General features: G+C 37.5%; 2 protein-coding genes across 2 annotated transcripts; both read right to left on the minus strand.

Moving 5' to 3' along the window:
- On the minus strand, positions 1-11,656 carry LOC121258338. Its single transcript, XM_041159838.1, has 9 exons — positions 11,131-11,656; positions 8,668-8,865; positions 8,271-8,368; positions 6,756-6,843; positions 6,474-6,677; positions 6,138-6,394; positions 5,433-5,523; positions 5,100-5,316; positions 1-420 (listed from the first exon to the last, which is right to left on the minus strand). Exons 1-9 carry the CDS (start codon positions 11,317-11,319, stop codon positions 212-214), a joined length of 1,551 nt encoding a protein of 516 aa, XP_041015772.1. The 5' UTR covers positions 11,320-11,656; the 3' UTR covers positions 1-211.
- Positions 11,657-15,244: 3,588 nt separating this feature from the next.
- LOC121258320 (pollen-specific leucine-rich repeat extensin-like protein 1) lies at positions 15,245-17,794 on the minus strand. The gene is given in 2 exon segments (XM_041159795.1): positions 15,245-16,933; positions 16,936-17,794. Coding segments are annotated over 2 exon segments (2,349 nt in total). The 5' UTR covers positions 17,771-17,794; the 3' UTR covers positions 15,245-15,419.
- Positions 17,795-23,765: the final 5,971 nt, after the last annotated feature.

Raw genomic sequence — 23,765 nt, forward strand, 5'->3', positions numbered from 1 at the left:
TGAAGAACATATAATGTTCAGCATTTTGGAGACACAGAAGACTGGCGGAGATACAGAAAATAACATCTCCTATTCTTGAATGAGTGCAATTCTAATGTCCTAGCAAAAACTTTCAAATGAAATCGTGGGTCAAGCCCACTCTAAATTGCAACTATTTACATGTAGAACTAATAAAACGAATAATGGCATGCCACGGAGGAATCAAGGTTTTTCAAGACGGCACAGAGGTTGAAAGGACTACATGAGATAAGTATTCGAGCCCATCCTGGATTTTGCACACTGCTGTGGTCTGATCTGCACGCAGATGTTCGGAGAAGGCATTGGCTTTTTCCTGGATTGAAGTCTGTGGAAGAACATCATGGGACTCGGCGGTGGCTCCCTTTATGGCTGCTGCATAAGCTTCAGCCACATCGGATATGCCTGACCAACGAAATAAAATTCAACTGTCAAAAAATATTCAAAGCACTAAAAACTCACTTCGACTCTACTAAAGAATGTCTGTCATATTAAAGCCCGAAGGAAAAATATTAAAACGCCCTCCCAATTACCAGTATCTTAAATGTCAAAGCATAATCAGGAGAATCCCATAAATATAAACTGAAAAAAAAAATTCCCACAAAAATCCATGTTCTCTGAGAGAGAGAGAGGGAGAGTTTGCTTTGTAGTGCTTTGTGATTTGCAGAAATGTACATTCCCAACAACTCAGTTGCCATTTCATTACCGCACATCACTCGTTTCCAAAAAAAAAAAACATGAACGTAAAGACTAATCTTGATTGCAGGAAACTGTACTTTGCAGGTGCAAATTGCCAAAAGTGGTAGTTTGCAGTGTAAAATGTTAGTTTTGGCAATTCGGGACGCAAATTAGAAAAAGAATGGCGGCAGTCTAGGGAGTAAAAAATATATTTTTCCCAAATATTAATAAAAACATTATTTGTATCAAAGTACATATCAGTCTCAAAATTCATTATGTTATAACAATCTAGAACCACAACTTCATTGCTAATTATATTTGTTGTTCAGATCATGAATTTCTTAATAATATTTTTTTAGCATTTTTCTTTGGTATGTAAGCAGATGTTTCATTGATATAAAGATAGGCATGACCCAAGTACACAAGCAATATACATGTGATTACACATATTTAGGAACTAAGAAATATTTACAAGGAAATCATGGAAACTGAGACCATTTAAATCTAAAGCGATGGTCTACATAAATAAAATCTTCCAAAAGAAACTCTTAAAACTCTTCCAAGGAGCGCTCGCAATCCTCAAAATTTCTATCATTTCTTTCTCTCCAGATACACCAAAAATACAAATGGGAGCCATGCTCCACACAGCTGCAATTTGTGGTGTCCCCATGATCCCTCTCCAACTAGCTAGTAGTTCAACCACCATTTCTGGCATAACCCGTGTTAATCCCACTTTGCCGAAAAAATAATTTCATATGGCCCTTACAAATTCACAATGTAGAAGTAGATAATCCACTATTTTTGTACATACAGCACCAGTCGATGATGATAAACCCACATTTTCTTAAGTTATCAACCGTCAGCATCTTCCCTAAAGCTACCGTCCAAGCAAAAACTGCAGCCTTTGTAGGTGCTTTACTCCGCCAAATGTTCTTCCAAGGAAAGTGATTCCTATCTTGGGCAGTAAGAGTATCATTAAAGGAGCATACAGAAAAATTGCCTTTCTTGGAAGGCCACCACTCCAGTTTATCCTCTGCTGTAACAGTAGGACTAATGTTGTACAACAAGTTAAAGAACTCCACCATGAATCCTACTTCCCAATTATGGGCCTCCCGAATAAAAGTAACATTCCATTGATGCGCCCCATTATTAATATCCCTCAATTCAGCCACCACGCCATCTTGTTCCCTCGCAATTATGAAAATAGCAGAGTATACATCCTTAAGAGCCATATCTCCAACCCAAACGTCATGCCAAAAACTGATTCTATGGCCATCTCCCATACACAACCTTGTGTTGCGAGAGAAAGACCACCAACCTTTCCGAATATGCTTCCATAACCCCCCCCCCCCCCCCCCCCCCTTTCTCAAAAAAAAAAAAAAAAAAAAACTTCATTAGAGTACCAACCCCCCCTTTTACTCCCATACTTACTATCAATCACCATCTTCCATAAGGCTTCCCTCTCATAATTATATCTCCATAGCCACTTTCCGAGAAGAGCCTTTTTGAAAGCCCTAACATTACGAATCTCCAATCCACCACCCCTCAAGGGAGAGCACACCTTGTCCCACCCAACTAAATGGAACTTAAACTCATCTCCAAGTCCACCCCACAAAAAATCTCGTTGAAGCTTCTCAATCCGCAAGGCACCACTAGTGGGAAAAGGAAATAATGACAAGAAATAGGTGGGAAGGCTGGAAAGGGTACTCTTTATCAATGTAATCTGACCCCCTTCAGACAAATACACCCGTTTCCACCCAGCCAACCTCCGATCTATTTTCTCTAACACCCCATCCCAAATAGTCTTAGCTTTGAATGATGCTCTCAATGGTAGGCCAAGGTACTTCATAGGCAACGAAGAGATTGCACATCCCAATATATTAGACAGTCCCCTGACATTACACACATTACCCACAACAACTATCTCCGTTTTTAAGAGATTTATTTTTAACCTGGATACCGCTTCAAAACACAGCAGAATAGCCTTTAAAGATTGAAGGTGACCTGGATTTGCCTCACAAAATAACAACGTATCATCTACAAACAAAAGATGTGATATAATGGTAGCACCATGGTTAGTATCCCCCATTAAATAACCAAAGAAAAAACCACCCTCCATTGAAGCCGACAACATTCTACTTAATGCCTCCATGACAACAACAAATAAGAGGGGTGATACTGGATCTCCTTGGCGCAACCCCCTCGAGCTGTTAAAAAAACCCACAGGATCACCGTTAACCAAGACCGAGAAGCGTATTGTTGTCACACAATGTCTCATCCACCCCCTCCATTGCTCCCCAAAACCACATCTCCCCAACAAATAAAAAAGGAATTCCCAATTGACGTGATCATAGGCCTTCTCTATGTCTAATTTGCATAAAATACGTGGGACTCCTGACTAGATCCTGCTGTTCAAGCATTCATTGGCGATGAGAACCGAGTCTAATATTTGTCTACCCCTAACAAATGCATTTTGAGACTTAGAGATGATTTTATCCATAACCGTGCTCATCCTATTAGCAAGAACTTTTGATATTATCTTGTACATACTGCCCACAAGACTAATAGGCCGAAAATCATGCACCTCTATTGCACCAACCTTTTTAGGGATAAGTGCAATAAATGTAGCATTTAAACTCTTCTCAAATTTTCCAAAGATGAAAAATTCATGAAAAACCTGCACGACATCCCCTTTCACCACCTCCCAACACTTCTGAAAAAATGCCATAGCAAAACCATCAGGGTCCGAAGCTTTGTCTTTGTTCATTTTTCTGACTACTTGGTGTACCTCTTCCTCTTCAAATGGTCTCTCCAACCAAGCCATACTATTATGATCAATGGCCTCAAAAGCAAGACCATCTAACTAGGCCTCCATTCAAAGGGTTCCGAAAGCAAATCTTCAAAATGTCCAGCAATGTAGCCCTTTATCGCTGACTGGTCAGCAGAATTGCAGCCATCTATAATCATGATTTCAATGGCATTATTCCTCTTATTTGAGTTGGCAACCCGATGAAAAAACTTTGTGCATTTATCCCCCTCCCTAAGCCACAATGCCCTTTATTTTTGCCTCCAAGAAATCTCCTCAATTAGAGTCACCCTTTCTAATTTGGAAATGACTTGGTCTTTTCTAGTGCTTTCTACTGAAATGACTTGGTCTTTTCTAGTGCTTTCTACTTCTACACCCTCCAATCTTTGTAGCTCTTGTAATAAGGACTTCTTTTGAAATTCTACATTACCAAATACATGTTCATTCCATGCCTTCAAATCCTTCTTTAAAGCTTTCAGCTTACTAGCCAATATGATGCTCGGAGTGCCTTGTAACTGATATGAACTCCATCAATTCCACAAACCCATTGCTTTTCAGCCACATATTCTCAAATTTAAAGGGCCTTCTTCTGCCTTGGATGCCTCCACAATCCAACTAGGAAAATGATCCGAACATATCAGTGGTAGTCTTTTCTGGCATACATCTGGATAATGCGACTCCCAAGTTGAGGATATAAGAAATCTGTCCAATCTAGACCAAGTATGGTTATTAGACCATGTATATGTACCCCCGATAAGAGGGATGTCCATGAGCTCCAACTCAAATATGAAATCAGAAAATTCGACCATCGCATGATTTTGTCTTCCTTCCCTCGATGTCTCACTCGAAAATCTTGTCACATTGAAATCCCCCCCAATATACCACGGAACATCCCACCAAGAACACAATCCTGCTAGCTCTTCCCATAGAAACCGCCTCTCGCTATCCAAATTAGGACCATATACCCCAATAAATGCCCATAAAAAATCATCTTCAGTATTTTGAAAGAACACCCCATCGAGTATTCCCCTACAAACTCTTCAAGATTCTCCACCACCCTTTTATCCCACATTACCAACACTCCACCTGATGCCCCATTTGAGGGTAGATACGTCCACCCTACATGCTGGCAACCCCAAATACTCCGGATAATACTTCTTGTGATAAACTTCAGCTTAGTCTCCATTAAGCACAAAATGTCCACCTTCCATTGTCTTAACAAACTTCTTATTTGGAGGCGTTTGTCAATCTCATTCAGCCCCCTCACATTCCAAATTAGAATTTTGGGCTTCATTTATCTTTTTTTTTTTAGCATTTAATAGTTTTGCTTGGAAGATATTGGTGCTTCTGGACATAATTTAAGGCTTTTTTAAATCACTTTTAATTTTATTGGAAACAGAGTTATGTATACACTCTTGTCTATTCCCATCATATGAAGTAACAAATTAGATAATAAATGGTAAACAATTAAGCTGATTTTTTTCCAACCAGAAAATTGTATTAAAGAAAAAGCTTAATTTAATCTCCACACAATATATATATTATATATACATGATAAATATAAGGTGCAGATGCTGGGATGGAGTGCTAGACAACCAACCTGTAATAAAGCTGTTGGAAACAGCCTCCACATATCCTGTCATTGACTGTGCCTTTGCTCTGATTATCTTAGCTTTTTCAACAGCATCCTCAGGCCAGTCAATATTAGCAATATTCTCATCAGCATCTTCATCCTCAACTTTGTTAGCATTAGATATGATGGATTTACCAAGCATCAACAATTGAGACACCGCAAAACAGCACATTTCTGAGAGCCTCTGCAAAACATATATAATGATCTCAATGTTTAGTTACGGACTTAATATTAAGAAGCCATATCAACAATGAAAATGTTTAGTTCAGATGTCCCCGGTAACATCATCTATCTCCGTACATGAACCCCCTCTGAATGAAGAGACTCCAGTCTGCCAGTAGTCCTTTGAATCATATCATTAATGGCCAACCCTGCTAAAGCACTTGTGAACCTGCAGAATGTAATCATTGCAGTGTAAAAGGTGCTTAAGAAGTTCATTATGACTTTCAATCTTTCATTGACATCAACCCAGTCAATATCACCAACATTAATGAACAAAAAGCCTCACACACTACAGTCTACTAATAAAAGACACAAGACCGAATATTAGTGTGTTAAACTAGCTATTCTTGCACCACGTCTAACTTCTCAAGGATTCACCTTTCACCTATCCCACATTTTAACTAAATGTTTAACCTATGTGTGCAAACACACCAAACATAAAATTAATATGATATTGACTCAGATATTCTTTTGAATAAAACTTCAATTCTGCATTCCATATGGATGGGATACCTACAAGTCCAATTACCTTAATACACGAGTGTAATTGGCATGTAGAGTTTAAAAATAATAAACAAGAGACCTAGAGGATTGAATAAGGCAACATTTACTAGCACGTGCAATCCTATCAGCCAGAGAGATTTGGAAATTAGATATTGAGAGCTAAATGAAGAACCAACTATAAGCACAAGCTGAAGCAAGACAACTAACAAACCAAGTGCAGAGAAGCATGTACAACACCCATGATAATCTAAGTAAATGAAAATTTCTAAAGAAATATACCCCACAGCCATATCAGCAGCCTTACTGACACTTGAGTTGTGTAAATTCTTCATCTCATCTCCACTTCCCTCATCCCCAGTCTCTATTTTTTTACCTTTGTCTGTCTCTACACCACTTCCATCCATTTCAGTACTCAAACTGAAAATTTGTTGGACCTGTTTTAGCTTTCCATCCATGACAGATTTATGTTCTGATGATAATTTTCCTTTTCTTCGGTTAAATAATAGGGCATGATGATTGGACAATGCCTCCAGCTCCTGTCAGTATTACAGCAAAACAATTTCATAATACTATTGTATTAACTAGAAAAATCTAACTTCAAAGATAAGATGCGACCTCCAAATGTTCTGGACCTCCATATATATAGAAGCACCGATCAAATGTCACTTCCTCATACAACTGATCCTCACTAATTTGTTGTTCAGCTAATTTAGAATTATTCTCAACTTCAATACCAGTTTCTGTAATCAGTAGATCCATAGTCTCCTTTCCTACGAGTTCAAGCACTTGCATTCCCCTTGCCGTGAAAGCTTTACCACTCTGTAAATTGAAGATGGGGGAATAAGCAATCAGAAAACAGTGATAAGCAAGATGACACAGGTCATAAATCATGCAAACCTCTAATATGGAAGGTGCAACAGAACCAGCCGCTGGTAAACTACCATGCTGAATAGATTCTGCAAGGTTCACAGCAGAATGCTCAATCCTGAAAAACATAAGCATAAATCACATTCAATGAACAAATGAAGTAGGTTGTGGTGGGAATAATTGGAAGAGACTGTAACACATTCAGTGTAACGATTTCAGAGCTGAAAAAAGAAAGTACAAAATGAAAAACCTTAAAATCCAAGGAAAATTTTATCCAAAAATTTTCCTTTTGCATGGAACTTTTCAAAGGGTCTTTCTTTTCCCTCTACTTTTCTTTTTCTCTTTTTTTTTTTTTTTTTTTTTTTTGGGGGGGGGGGGGGGGGGGGGGGGGGGGGGGGTGGGGTGTTCTTGTCTCAAACTTTGAAATTGACCCTAATACCATTTGTACCAACTCAAGGAAGAGTTCAAGCCACATCTACACTTGTACTCAAAATGATTAGTTAATATTACATTTGGAGTCCCTTTGAATCATTATACACCGCAAGAACTTCTTCTTCTCAAGCAACGTAGAATCTCATTAAATAGCCTTTTATAAAATTGGGGCATCACAATAAAGAAGGAACAATACCAAATATGACCGTGAAAAGGTTATCTAAAAGGTCATAGAACCATAGGATAAAAAACTACTAACCTTCTTTTCAACACAAAAGTGACCGCTGATTCATGTTTTCCCCAATATCCAATGTTTTCTCTTTCATATACATCTAGCGTAACACCAAATACCCAATACACATCCATATTTTGTGACCCAGATATTGGCTATTATCCTGACCACATATATGATGAATTTCAAACATCATGAACTAAAGAAATATCTTTTCTTTTTTATGACGGGGAACCGTCCCACGGCAGAGCCCTTAGGACTCACCCATGGAACCTAAACCCCAGGAGAGACTAGCACAGCAACCCACAGCCATGGCCTCCCACTTAAATAGCAGTTTGATCCCAGGGGGAATCGAACCTGTGACATGGGGCTCATGCACACAAGTTCGCCCTTACCACTTGGGCTACCCATGGGTGGGTAACTAGAGAAATATAATTCCACCAATGCATAAATTTTGATAATGCCCAACAGTTTTGCATATCTTTACCTCCCCAAAGCTTATTATTTATACAAATTTTATCATAAAATTTATTTTGCAGACATTGATGTTAAAAAGGGAACATCTCATGTTGCTTATATTATTCAAAGATATATCTAACCATTTTCATTAATTTTATGGTCCCAACCCTAGTTGTAAATAAAAAGAGAAATCAAACATTTAACCTACAAAGGAACTGAAACCACATTCTGGCTAAAAAGCATACATTTTAACTACTAATTATAATCCATACCATAATTTGTTATCATATAAAACTATAATCCATACCATAACCAGATTGCACTCTTGTGCTTGCAAAATGATCTGTCATTGCATTTAATTAAAAAAAGGATAATTGATCAACGGTTAAATTATCTATTGATTCAACATAAACGTAACATACTTGTGAACCAAATCTGTACCCCCTCTCCATGCACTACCTAGCGCATTCCACGCTCCAGATGCCAAATTCTCCACAGAATTATCAAGAACCTTCAAACCCTGCAAGGAAAAAAAAACTCAAATAATCTGCGCTTAATGAAGCAAAGAAAATATTTGAATTATAAATACATGAATTGCAATACATACACATCTGGTGAAACAGTGTAACTAAATTAATCAATTGCTTTGGCATATTTTCAAGTGTAATTCAAGGTAGCTAGCAATGTCTAGTGATACTAATTCTTCACATGTGCATACAGGTAGAGGCAAAAATGTGGAAGCCATATTAACCCCAATTATAGGTTCAAACAACATTCAGTCAGTGGAACCAAAACAAAAAACTCTTATGTCTGACTTACCTGGCCAAAGAATGACTCCTCACTAGCTTTCTCCAATTTATCCAGAGCAGACTTCCGAAGCTTGTCTACTTCATCTTCGCTTTCCTTTTCGTTTGCAGAGTCTTCTACCTCTCCTTCTTCCTTAGAAGATTCTGAAACCTCATCAGAGTCCTGAATGTCTGAGATGCTCTTTGCCGCTGTCTGAGCAACTGTGGCAGCCTGCATCCATCCACAAGGCACTGATCAACAAAACTAAAAATACTCTAACAAAAATGCAACATGCAGAATATAGCACCAATGAGTGCAATGTTTGAACAAGCAACACTTTGACAACCCTTAACAAGGACACTGAACAGAAGAATACTGGATCAGGAAATGAAAGAATGAGAAATAACACTTATGAATGCATAGCTTGAATGGAAGATTCAGTTCAAGAGAGCAATTGGAATGGAGGATTCAGTTCTAATCAACATAATGTGATCAACACAGCATATTGAGATTTATATAAGCGATATTTCCAGCTAGATTACCTACTTTTCTCATTACTAAAGTTCTTCTTTACTGATAGAAAAAAAAGATTACCAGCGAGGCTAATTACTCAACTAACTTGAAACTACTGCTAACCGAGCACAAACAAAAATAACATAATTTTTTTTTTATAAGTAATAAGAGATTTTATTCCCAAGAATAGGCATAAGCCCAAGTACACAGTACGTATACAAAGGAAATACCTACTACTTTCTAAAAACAAAAGGAAATCTACAACAAATTCTGGAAATTGTCTTCCATTACAAAAGTTTTAGCCCACAAACTCAAAGTACTAAATAAAAAATCCCTAAGGTCTCCCAATGAACGTTCTTTGTCTTCAAAGCATCTCCCATTCCTTTCAAGCCATATACACCACATGAGACAAGAAGGAATCATCTTCCAAATATCAAAGCATTCTTGCTACCCTTCCACCCTACCAATAAATCCACCACTTCCTTGGACATTACCCAAAGTAGACCAGTCCGATTCAAAACCTCATTCCACAAGAACCTGGCCACTTCACAATGAAAAAAGAGATGATTAACAAATTCCCCATCCTTCTTGCGCATGACACACCAATCAACAATGTACATACCTCTCCTTCTAAGATTTTTAGTTGTCAAGACTTTGCCCAGGGATACCACCCAACAGGGAAAAAAAAAAAAAAAACCTTGGAAGGAACTTTCACTTTCTATATGTTTTTCCAGGGGAATTCACAGCTCCTGTAACTGGTTAATATGCTGTAAAAAGAGGAAACTGAGAACTTAGAATTTCCTGCAGGAACCCACAGCACGCTGTCCTCCCTACCTTGCATCAACTTTGAACTGTAAAGTCTTTCAAGAAAAGCCTTAACATCATCTACTTTCCAGTCATTAACATCCCTAATAAAGTAACATTCCATTGAATATTATTGTCAATGCAAAAGAAAGAATTTCCCACAGCTGCATTTTGATCCCTTGCAATTCTGAAAAGAGAGGGAAAATCCAACTTAAGTGTAGAATCCCCACACCACAAGTCATGCCAGAAAAGTATACTCTTCCCATCTCCCACCTTTAATCTAATATGATTAGAAAATTCCCCCCATCATTTTCTAATGAACTTACACAAACTCACCCCATATGCATGACTTGTGGGAAATTATAACATACTGAAAAAAACTATATAGCTAACTAAATAGCTAACTAAATGTAAGATCTGGACTGCGAGCTTGAGTTATTTCCAGCAAGTTTCCAGAAAAGAGATTTTAAAAGTAAGGCAGAGACTCTTCCTCTCTCAAGTGAACCCGTTGGAAGCTTTGCTATAGAAGCTCAAGCCCACATCAATCTAGATATGCATATCGAAATATTCACTCTGGATGCAGGAATAGCGACATGGACTAAATGTCCTGTCAACTGTCAAGCCAAGGAACTTACTCCTTATCACACACTCCCCTGGGATTTTAAACCACGATCGCACCTTCCATCTATGTCTATGGAGGAACTGTCATTTGCACTAACCTCTTTAGCTATTTAGATTATCAACATATAATTACAAATTTCGATCATAAGGATACTCCAATCTCCTCCTCAATAAATAAAATTGGAAACCAGCAAACTGGAAATAGTTGAATCCCCTCCAATGAAGTCAATTGGCCAATCCAAAGTAAGTAACTACCACCATCATTTATCGCCAACTGCCATAAGCACCGACATCTACAAACGTGCTTTACTAATAAATTAAAACCCTCAACGTTCAGTTAGATTAATCGAAATTCGTCATGGCATTCACCTCCACGACACCGAGAGCAATCTAATCGGATTGATAAAAAACAAAGAAAGAAAATTGGATCTGTTCATTCAACGATTCTTCCAACCAACCCCAGCTTTCAGAAATGGAAACAGTTAAGAAGGGAGCTCACCTATCATTTAAATTTAAAAAAAAAAAAATCAAAAGGAAAATAGAAAGAAGAATGCGCACATTGCGAGATATTTCTTCGGCCGCTTTTTGGAGATCTGAGAGAACGGAGAGAGGAGAGAAGCCCCAACCGCCCCATCCACCGCCTCCGCCACCGGATTTTGGCTCTGGTTTTGCTTCATTTGCCGCTTTCGTTTTTAGTGGTTCTTTCTCCGTCTCATCCTTCACCGACTCTTTGTTCTCTTCCTCCATTTCAATTCGTAGAGACCCCAAAGATAAACAAACTGAGCGGAGATCTTGCAGTTTCTACAGAATATGGAAACTGTGTTGGAACTTTGGGGGTATCAATTTGGGAATTTTTCTAGTCGGAATCCTGCACCTTGCGATTTGGTTCGGCTCAACGTTACCTTCACGTCACAGAAACGATGCCGTCTGCCAATCTTCGTGAAGAAATTAATATGAACAAGGACTGTTAAGACGATGTCGACATTCTATTAGGTCGAGCAGTTCGCGTTAAGAACCCACTTGGGAAAATACGATGTTAAAACAATTATTTCGTCATAATAGATTATACGGTAAGCAAAATTTTTTATAATAATATTACACGAGACGATATTTACATCATCTATATGGTCTTACGGTTTGATTGTATATATTCCTCGTCTCAAAAGAAATGTCTAAGATTTGAATCTCCAAATAAAAAAATTTAAATTAAAAAGAGAGAGAGATATATCTAGATGAATGTATTCAAGGTGGTCACATGGCCACCCCATCGAGAGGAGTGGCCGCCACAAATGCTCCACAATGGATTGTCCCGATTGCGTGGCCACCCCGATAGTCATTTTTCTTTATGTTATGTAAATTATTTAATTTTTTATGTTATTTTAATGAAAGAAGTGAAAGTATGTTGAGATTGTGAAGCGAAAAAGTATTTTAGTGACATGTTTTTTGTATTTTGAAGTTGGTAGAAATGTAAGAAATCTTGAAAAATTCTAAAAAGGTTCTCAATAGACAAAATATTCGAACTTTGAGACAATATTAGAAGATGGGTGAAAAAATACTTTCAAACATGATTTCTAAGGACATTGTATGGGATATTACCAATTAAGTTACAATATTTTCCATACAAAATCTTGTAACAATACCCAAAACATCAATATTGTTAGGCCTTGTTGAAGCAAAGAAAATTTAAATGCACAATAGGTGTTTGTAAAAAGTTCTTAAAGAATATTTTGCTCTTGAATAGTCTCATTTGATTTAAAATATTTCCTCACATACATTCCCAATGTATACTAGTACAATATATAAACCTTTACATAATAAAATTATCAGAGAACAACCATTTAGCTAGTGACACTTGTCTAGCCTAGTCACACTAAGTTGTTGCAGGAAGCTTCGGCAGCAATGGTTTCCAATATTCCAGGGTCATCCTTAGGTGCTAATGTTTCTAATGCCTAAACATCCCCTTACGATTCAAGCGGCACTATGGTAAGAGTAAGGTTTGATTGGAGTTGCAAGAATCAATTAGTAGAAAATGGTTTTGTAAGAATATCAGCAAGCTAGTCCTTGCTAGAGACAAAAGATACTTGTAGTGATTTTGCTGTCACCCTCTCACGAACAAAGTGATAATAAAGCTTCATATGTTTGGTACAAGAATACATAATTGGATTCATGGACATGAAGGTAGCCCTGAGATCGTCACACCACAGTGTAGGAGGAGCAGAAAGTGATATGCCAAGTTCATCCAAGAGAGACTGCAACCAAAGAAGCTCACAAGCAGTTTGGCCAAGGATTTATATTCGGCCTCTGTAGAAGACTAAGCAACAGTAGGTTGTTTCTTGGATCCCCAAGAAACCAAATGGTTCCCAAAGTAAACACAGAACCCTCCTGTGGACCGGCGGTCATCAAGGCCTTCAACCCAATCGGCATCATAGAAAGAAGATAAAAGATGAGGAGATTTTGCAGAAAGAAATAGACCTAGGTATCGAGTGTTGTTGAGTAACGAAAAATTCTTTTAATAGCTGTCCAGTGGGGAAGTCGAGGAGAATACATAAATTGGCATACACGGTTTACAACAAAAGAGATATCCGGACGAGTAAAGGAAATGTATTGTAAACTCCTAACAACACTATAATACAAATGAGGATCCTCAAATGTATGACCATCCAGAGCAGACAATTTTTCAAATGAAGACATTGGAGTGGAAATAGACTTAGATTTATGCATGTTGGTTTTATGTAGTAAATCAGCAATGTATTTGGATTGAGATAAGAAAATATCAAAGATAGTTCTGTGCACTTGAATACCAAGGAAGTAATGTAGATTTTCGGGATTCTTAACAGGGAAGGAGTCTCGCAAGGCAGCAATGAATTCAATAATCAACATAGAACTAGACCCAATCACGATTATATCGTCAACATAAACTAAAACAAATAAACAATCCGACCCAATATGCATGATAAACAATGATGAATTTGAAGCAGAGCTACGAAACCCTAAAGACAATAATTTGTCACTGAACTTGGCAAACTAGGCTCTAGGTGCCTGTTTTAACCCATAAATAGACTTTTATAACTTACAAACATGGTGATCCGAAGCACTCAAAGTTGAAGCAAGTGATCTGACTTTTTGTGATAGTCAGTCACAAATTCAGGCCCTTTCTTGATAGAGGCCAGTTGAAATTTCGTATGAATAAGATGAGTAGATGACTTAGCAGTAAACAGATTTGCAGGATTGTCCATACCTCACAAGAGATAGAACAATCCAAAACTTGAGCCAGCTCTGAATTCGATAAAGAGGAATTTATGGTGGAGATGATGAGCTTATCCTAAAGGCGCCATTGAGCATGCGTAGGATTCAGCTGATCATTAAGAGTTGCAGGGGGTTGAGGAAATGAGCCATCAACAAACCGAAACAGCTGATGTCCTTCCAAGAAAGGAACGATTTGGGCTTTCCAAAGTAAATAATTGTCAATGATAAGTTTGATGTTAATAAAATGAGATGCAATGTTGAGAATGGAGGGATGAAACGGGATAGGGTTGTATTTGTAGAAGAAGCCATGGATGAGAAAAAAAAAAAAAAAACTGGACGTTGGTCCTTTTGGCTCAAGATCATACCATATTGAAGCTAAGAAAATTCAAATGTATAGCAGGTGTTTGTAAAAAGTTCTTAAAGAATATTTTGCTCTTGAATAGTCTCATTTGATTCAGAATATTTCCTCACGTACATTTCCAATTTATACAATACAATATATAGACTTTTACATAACAGAATTGTCAGAGTACAACCATTTAGCTAGTGACACTAGTCTAGCCTAGTCACACTAAGTTGTTACAGGAAGATTCATCAGCAGTGGTTTCCAATATTCAGAGTCATCCTTAGGTGCTAATGTTTATGATGCCTTAAGAGGTCTTACTAAAGTAATCGTGCCTTTGATTTGCAAATATAAAATAAATTTTGTTACTTAATTACAAGTTTGACGTGTAAACATATAACTTGTGAGATATATTATAATTATAAAAAAAATTAAAACACCAATAATTTCATTCGTGGGTTCACTTCAATAGTATGTTTTATAATATATATCAAAACATAAACTTACAAATAAACATTTTGATTTCTCATTTTGTTGTCAAACTTGAAAGGTGAAGACGACATGATGCATCTTAAACAAGTGTTTGTTTTTTCTTCGTGCCACGTCGCGTGCAGAACTACGAACGAAGAAAAGCTTTTTGCAGCGAATCTGGCACGAACGGATGGTGTTTCCATCTGCCTATATATCCACGTACTAATTTGATGGTTCCACCGACCACATTCATCGACCAAAATAGAGATAGGGACATAAATAAGTTTAAAAAAAACTAATGAAAGGGCATACAAGCGTACGTGGAGCACATGATGATTAATTTAGAAAAATTTTACGTGCGGAACATATATATGTTTTAGAGATAGAGCACGTGTTGAACTAGTACCATACGTTATCATGATAACATGCATGCACGCATGACTTAATTGGTTGATCGTATTTACATAATCGGATTATTTGGAATCAATAGAATAGAATGGTAAAATATAGAAACTCATACATATTAGATTATGCGGGCTAAAAATTAATAAGAATTATTATTTTTTTAAATAATAGGAGTGGTCGTTCTATTACTATTCAAAATAAAATAAAATGAAAAGGAACTAAATGAAATAAAAGGAGAAGAGAAAGATAGCGGAAGCTCAAATTACTATTAAGTGATGAGAAGCTCGACCTCAGCTTACACTTGACGTGTGTACATAACATTCTGAAACTATAAAGGAAATTGCAAAACATGAAGGCAAAGATGTTAATGATAATATGCTATTCAGTAGCCAGGGAATAACGGTGGAGGTGGCGATGAGTACTGGAACCCGAAATTTGGTGGGAGGACGATGTCTGGTGTTGGTGGTGGTGGAGAGTGGATTGGTGGTGGTGGGGGAGAATGGGCTGGTGGTGGAGGAGGAGAATGGACTGGAGGTGGTGGGGAGTAGACTGGTGGAGGTGGGGGAGAATGGGCTGGTGGTGGAGGAGAATGGACTGGAGGTGGTGGGGAGTAGACTGGTGGAGGTGGGGGAGAATGGGCTGGTGGTGGAGGAGAATGGATTGGAGGTGGTGGGGAGTATATTGGGGGTGGTGGCGAGTGAACTGGTGGTGGGGGAGGTGAGTACATGGGTGGTGGTGGTGGTGAATGGACTGGTGGTGGAGGAGAGTGGACTGGAGGTGGTGGAGAGTGAACTGGTGGTGGTGGAGAGTGAACTGGTGGTGGTGGGGGAGGGGAGTACACTGGTGGTGGTGAATGAACTGGTGGTGGGGGAGAGTGAACCGGTGGTGGTGGGGAGTATACAGGGGATGGTGGTGGAGATTGAACAGGTGGGGGAGGTGAGCGAAAGTTATTAAAAGGTGAATTACCAGATGGATCATCTGGACTAGGTGCCGATTTCGGTGATGGTGGAGATGACTCAGGAGACGGGGTCGAAGATTTAGGTGGCGATGGGTCAGATGGTTTTGGTGGTGTTGGAGATGACTCCGGAGATGGGGTCGAAGATTTAGGCGGCGATGGGTCAGATAGTTTTGGTGGTGTTGGAGATGACTCCGGAGATGGGGTTAAAGATTTAGGCGGCGATGGGTCAGATGGTTTTGGTGGTGTTGGGGATGACTCAGGAGATGGGGTCGAAGATTTAGGCGGTGATGGGTCAGATGGTTTTGGTGGTGTTGGGGATGACTCAGGAGATGGGGTCGAAGATTTAGGCGGTGATGGGTCAGATGGTTCTGGCGGTGTTGGAGATGGCTTAGGACTTGGGCTCGAAGGTTTAGGCGGTGATGGTTGTTCTGGTATTGATGGAGGATGCCCAATTGGAGGAGATGGTTGGGGTTGCTGCTTCGGAGTTGAAGGATCAGAAGGAGATGGTTGGGTCTGCTGATTTGGAGTTGAAGGTGGTGGTGTTTTCTTAGTCGGTGGCTTCGGTTGTGGATGTGAAGAGGAGCTACCACAATGCTTGCTACAATTGACAGGTCGAGTCGCCTCTCGGAAACATATCTTGGTAGACTTCTGCTTTGGTCTACCTGGAAAACAATTGCTCTTGTCATCCAATATCTTGTGCACCCTCGAAGATGGAACACATTCTTGAGCCTCCCCATTGAAGTAGTTATAAGAAAAAGTGAAGTTGGACAAGCTGGGCAACTTGCAAACATTCTCAGGCACAAATCCTGTTAGCTTGTTATGTGAAATGTCCAACTCCTCAACCTTTTGTAGTCCTGAAAAGGTCTTTGGCAATAACCCAATGAACCCATTAGAGCTAGCTGAGAACACCGTTACATTGCCTAGGGATCCAATTTCTGGGGGAAGCAACCGCCAAGGTTGTTGCCCAGGAAAAGAATCTCATTCAATGTGTTTGCCATGTTGCCAATGGTGTGCGGAATACAACCAGTGAACTTGTTGTTTGCGAAGCTCACAACAGAAGCTGTAGATTTACCTACTGTGTCGGGGATGTTGGACTTGAAACGGTTGTTGTTTAAGAAAATTGCATCGAGATCCTTTTCAAAGAGTTCTGGAGGTAATTTCCCTTCAAAATCATTGAACCTGAGATCGAGATACTTAATGCTCGGCCATGTGAGGACGACTGTTGGGAAAGAGCCAACGAAGCGATTGTTGCTTACATCAAATTCAAACATAAGTTTGAGTCTTGACATGGTTTTGGGGATAATTCCACAAAACCTGTTAGAGTTAATGTGAAAGAGTGCAACGTCAGTCAAGAGCCCTAACTCAGGTGGTAGGTATCCAGCAATGTCAGCATGGTTAAGGTCGATGCCAGCAACAACCTCCAATTTGGGGTCATCAAGGGCTGGAGCGCAAAAGACGCCAGTATAAGAACACACATTGGTACCAACCCAATTACGAGTTGTGTTTAAAGGATCAGAGTAGATAGCCTTCTTCAATGCTTGTAACGCAATGTAAGCTCTTTGCAGCCTTTCGTTGGCAAAACTGGTGTCAAAGTGGATCTCAAGGCCAAATTTAAGGAAAAAATCTTCATTTTCTTGGAGAGTCAAAAGTTGGCGACGAGCAATTAATGATGCTTCAATGTCTGTCAAAGCATAAGAGAAGGCTGAAAGAGAAGATAGGAAAATGGAGAATAAGAGAAAGCAGCCCAAGACCTGCTTTGATAGAGGTAGAGCCATCGCTTACCACCTTGGTAGGCCCAAGGCTGCTTATAGGAGGAAGGGGGGAGGTAGAGAGGGAATGATTGTTATATGGAGGGTGATGAGAGGTGTGGATTGACAAGGCATTGAGAGGCTATGGAAATAGGTGTCTAGTTTTAGCATCGAAAAATGTGGGTCTCTTCCAGACACCAACAAAAGTTTGGAGGCAATTCTAAAGATAGATTTTCTTCTTGGGATTATGGTGCGCATGCCTAAATAAAACACGAAAACCGTAGCTAAGAAACTAACAATTGACCAAGTCCTCATCCTTTAACCAACTAGATTCCAAATTGGCATTCGAAAATCATCACATCAATCTGTTTTGGGGTAGGAGGTCGATCTAAGATCAGCTTCTATTTAGCATGGCATATGCAGCCTACCTTGTTTCTACAAATAATAATAAATGCTTCGGCTAAATTATAATTTCGGTACCCTAAATTGATCAGAGTTTATAAGTACTCAATCTGCAAAAGGCTTGAACCAAAGCCTAATTTCACAACAAAAATCTTATGTTTGTGTAGTTCTTTTGTTGTTAAAATACATGACTATTTCATTTGCTTATTCGCTCTTAGATCACTACAACAAAAATCATCTTTTATTTGCAATAGTAAAATGAAATCTTCACAAAAGATATATATATTTTTGTGAATTTTTTAAAAATCATCACAAAAAGGTTAAAATTTTCCAATTACGTACTTTCTGTTGTCTATACAAACATTTGAATGTTTCTAAATTACCATATATATATATATAATATATATGTATATTACATAACATCCCAACGTTAAATGTCGTATTGGCCATTATTCAAACGTTGTCATTTTAAATGACCTAATGTTCAAATACGAGGTAATTAAACTTTTAGACCCTAATATTATATGTTTGAACATTTAACTAGTTTAACTCCAGATGTGAAGAAATATTTTACGCTCAAATGTAATTAGTTGGCATTCAAATGTACAATATTGCATTTGAACCTTGTTTTTTATTTTTATTATAATGTTAGATTTGAACATGTTTGAAGTTATCTTACAAAGATGATCACACCTCAAATCAAACGCATAAATGGTTCGGTTTGTATTCGCAATCTATCTAAACTCATCTCACTACTATTCATTACTATTCATCAATTTTAACTTACAAATCTCACTACTATTCACAACCCATCTCACTACTATTCACAATCTATCTCAACTCATTTAAACTCATCTTTGAATCCAAACGACACCGGATGAGATTTATTTGTTTCATGTACGTACGTTGTTATTTTTGCTTCAATTAATGCCTTTAACATTATGAACGTACTGGTGGTCGATCATTACTATATACTTCTAACATTGTTGTATGCTTTTGATTCAATAACATCTTTAGATCATAATAATAAATAAAATAAACACACAATTAGAGAAATAGCTTTACTTGGAGGAAAAACATAAAAGAGAAAAGTAATTTACTTATAGTGTGTATATATATATATATGTATGTATAATGATGAAATTAATTCATGATGAGTACTTCCAATTGATTTTTAAATATTTTGATTATATAAGAGATTGTTTGCTAGCTGGTGTTGGTGTTGGTACTGTTTCTTGATCTTTCTAGATTTGATATTATTCTCTCATAAAAACACATTCATCTTGTTCCCAACCACTACCATTTTGTTGTCCATTTCAAGTGTGTGTATATATATATATATATATTTATATATATAATCTATATATAGCTTTTAAGGGTTCTAATAATTATCTCTATCATTTATGCCTTTGTGCAATTTTGGTATTTTGGAATGGGATGATAGCATGCAATGATGCTATTCTCTATTTGATCAATGGGAAAGATTGGCCCTTAATAGTTATTTTTGCTGATTCAGATGATAGTTCATTTGCATATCAAAATAATAGTCATTCTACTCATCATCCTTACAAAACAACCCACACATGATTTTTTATTTTATTTTATTTATTTATTTATTTTGTTTTATTGTTGCTAAATTAAAGGATCTTCTACTTATTATCCATATACTACACATTTGGTAAGGGAAAAAAATCATGTGTGATTTGTGGTGTATGGATGATGGCATTTGAGGTGTTAGAATACTTTTAACCATTTTATACATGACGTAGAAAACATTGAGCAGTACCCTTTTTTTTTTTTTGGCTTATATAAAGTTATAAACCTATTTGTTTTTATGATTTTTTTAAGGAGATGGAAGAACAGACTTCCCTCATGCATGATGATAAGATAGAACTTTTATTTTTTTTTAATTTTTATCCCTTGGATGTTTCCTGTCTACAGCAACTCTAGTGGTTTTTAAATGTTATTGTCTATGTAACATTGGCTTCCAGTGTGTTTATGTATAGACTGATTGGTCTCGCATTCCCGTGAATGCCCTTGGCGGTGCTACGTTTATGGCATTTACGATATGTGTAGATGCCTTACCTATAAATGAATATATGTAGATTAGTGGGAAAATTTGTATTGCTTTTCTATATGAACCCTTGAATAGAAGCTTGCAAGTTATATTACCATGTGAAACATGGTGTTTAATAGCTTATAAGTTATAGTTGGGTGACTTCCAACAATAACTTATAAGCTATTAAAGTTGGTACTCCATTTTATATTATTGCATGCCTTAACATTTATACATTGTGTATGTAAGGAGGCAATTGTTTTTTATTACTAATGTGGCCGGACTTGTATAAATAATGATATGTAATTTTGGAATTGGATTACTTGTGTCATTGGTAATTATTAGAAAGCTGTGCATTTTAGAAATGTGTAGTACAATCAGGTTTTGGCCCAGATTTAATTGACATTTTGCGACACTTTTCTCGACGTCGCAAAAAATCCCGATGCAATAACTCATTTGCGACGCAATTATAATACATTTGCGTCGACAATTTGTAGGCATAAAATTTTTTGCATCCATCATATGTGCTAGATGCTGTTGATCCCTATGGTGTTACAAAAAAAAAAAAAAAACCACAAACGGCTTTTGTGTCAATAAACTTGATCTTTAGCGACGAAAACTATCAATGATGAATTTGACAAACGACTATTTGTGACCAAAAAAGTGCGATGTGAAAAGTTTTTCTAGTCTTTATTGATGATAAAATAAATTAAGCGGCGATGGATTTAAAGGGAGGAAAATCCTTTACCGTCGATAGAATATTTTTTGTGTCCATCATGCATTGACGCAAGTAACATTTCGCATCATTAACATGTTTGCCGTAAAATATGTTTTCCTATAGAAAAAGTTAATTGGGCGACAAGTAACACAAGCAAAAAACTATTGCCAACGAGAAAAAGGTATTTTTTGTGGCACATTATTTGCGATGCAGAAATTCAACTAATTATTTGTGGTGTCATAATAATTTTTGCCGTTGTATATTTGTTGGACGCAAAAGGTAATTCTATACCAATTGGTCGTTACTTTACCGACGACGCTACCTCATTTGCAGTGTTGGGAAACGCTGCAAATGACCATGACTTTAGCTACGCATAACCAATTCGCCATAAAAGACTTTTTTAGACAAATTATTACCGACCATCTACATGCACTCTTGATTGGACATGAGTACGTATCTGTGGCGCAATTTTATTTTTTACCGATGGAAAAAAATGCCACAAATAAAGGTTTTTGTTGTAGTGATGTTCAAATGTACAGTATTGCATTTGAACCAACTTGTTTATTTTTATTATAATGTTAGATTTGAACGTGTTTGAAGTTATCCTACAAAGATGATACTTCAAATGCATAAATCTAGGATGACATTTATTTGTTTCATATATGTTGAGGGGAACAAGAATAAAGGGTTAAATATCAAAAGAAGAAAAAATACAAAGTGGAAGCCACCAGATGAGGGTGTAACAATGTAAATTTTGATGCTGCTATTGATAAAACAAATAACAGAGTTGGGATGGACATAGTAGCAAGAAATTATAAGGGAATTTGAGATCTGGCTAAAGCTACTTCCTTATGGAGAGCTATGGATATAGTTGTGGAACTAAATGGTGGAAATGTGATTTTTGAAGGAGATGCAGAAAGAGTGATAAAAGGGGTAACAGGGAAGGGAAATATATGTGCATCGATGGGGCAATTTGTTGATGACATGAGAAGCAGATTGGTTCATAGACAAAATTGGCTGTGGAGTTCATTTATAGAGAAGGCAATAGTGTGGCTCAATAATTTGCTAAGAGCACTCTCATTGGATTAGCTAAAAGCTAAATCCAATGAGAATTTAGCTATTAAGCCATAAAATGTATCACATTGGAATAACTATATTTCAAATATTTGGAATATAGCTACAGTAATTTTTAAAATAATTTTCAAATTTAAAACATACTGTTTATTCATTAAATCCATTTTATATTATTTGTTTCTCTCTCCCGAAGTCTGCATCAACTACAGTAGTTTCCATTTTCCCTTTCCACGGTTTTCTCTCTTCCCTCGCAAAACTCAAACGCCCTTCGCACCAAGACCCCGAGTATTTCATCTTCGACCATAGAAACCCACCACCGCACCACCACCCCACGTCTCGTCGGCAACAACGGCACAGCACCACCGCGCCACTGCACTCCTACTCTCGACTGAAACGACCAAAACCCCTCTTTCTCTCACCGATCTGCTTCTCCGAAGCTAAGGTAATCTCTTTCCATGTATAAGATTCGATTCTCTTGATGATCTCTAACTTTATTCCGCACCTCGCTGTCCCTCGCATTCCTCTTCTCCAGACCCTAATCTTTGATTGTGGATGGGTTTAGCTGTTTGTGTATCTTGAATTCTGTCTCTGTTTATGATTGAGGGGTTGCATGTAAATCTGTTTCCGTGAAGATTACACATCTGTTTGTGTATTGCGAGAAAAATAAAAAATTTATAGAAATCTGTTTGTGTAAAAATTCTCTACTCTATTTCTGTTTGTGTATACAAAGAAAAAGCAAAAATTTTTACAAATCTGTTTATGTATATTTCTCTACTCTGTTTCCGTGAGGGTTGCATAGAATTTATACAAGACCTATTGTAATAGAATAGCAAGAATTTAAATTTCAAGTTTACATTTGAATAAACTACAACTACGGTAGTTTCTCTACTTTGAAATTTGAAGTTTGTGGTATTTCTCTACAGTAAACTTGCTTGTTTGGTTGCTATTGCATTGCATAGCATGCTACCTCTAGGTTAGAATTAAAAAAAAAAAAAAAAAAAAAAAAACAGATTCTTCCATCCATTCATATATGAAAATAAGAACTTGTCCATTCCATCATTGGTGTCACCAAACATTTCTCCAACACCCTATTCTATCAAAGTTAGGCAAAATCCTACTAAATTAATGCATTTATTGAGCTGCAACTGAGCATGCCATGAAGATAAGCCACTCGACCATTGTAAATCTGCAATTGTAAGTTACACATGCAGCTACTAGTTTGATAGATTATGAAAATAGAATATTTCCTTATTGACTACCAATTGTCAGTGCATGTAAATCATAAAATCCTCATGTTTTTCGTTATCCTTATAATACAATGAAGGATGGCTACACCATTTAATGAGAATCATTTCTTCACCACCCTCTTACAAAGTGGTGGACATGAGGAAGGTAGCACCCCGATCAATAGCATAGATGATAATGTTCTGGTCCAAGCTTCACATTCACGCTCAGACGAAAGAATGACACCTTCTAAAAAAACTCTTCGAGGTGTATCTTTTACTATGGAGGAGGACACCCTCCTCGTTTCAGCTTGGCTAAACATTACTATTGATGCTATACACGGGACTAACCAAAAACATACTCAAATGTGGGAGAAAATAGGTCAATATTATAATCAATATAAAAAACCAAACAGCCAATTTCGTTCTGATGGCTCATTGACCAATCGATGGCAATGTATCCAAAAATGCACAAATAAATTTTGGGCTGCTGTTGCCCAAATAGAGTCACTACATCCTAGTGGTGCCACAGAGCAGGACAAGGTAATA

Source organism: Juglans microcarpa x Juglans regia, chromosome 3S (genome assembly GCF_004785595.1).
Source record: "Juglans microcarpa x Juglans regia isolate MS1-56 chromosome 3S, Jm3101_v1.0, whole genome shotgun sequence".
NCBI lineage: Eukaryota > Viridiplantae > Streptophyta > Magnoliopsida > Fagales > Juglandaceae > Juglans > Juglans microcarpa x Juglans regia.

What these genes read in the sequence shown, in the direction of transcription:
- LOC121258338 (XM_041159838.1), bottom strand. Translation starts at nt 11,319, where the DNA reads ATGGAGGAAGAGAACAAAGAGTCGGTGAAGGATGAGACGGAGAAAGAA. An exon ending in GGTACAGATTTGGTTCACAA is followed by an intron (nt 6,844 to 8,270) that starts GTATGTTACGTT and finishes TATGTTTTTCAG; the next exon opens with GATTGAGCATTCTGCTGTGA. An exon ending in GAGGTCCAGAACATTTGGAG is followed by an intron (nt 6,395 to 6,473) that starts GTCGCATCTTAT and finishes TAATACTGACAG; the next exon opens with GAGCTGGAGGCATTGTCCAA.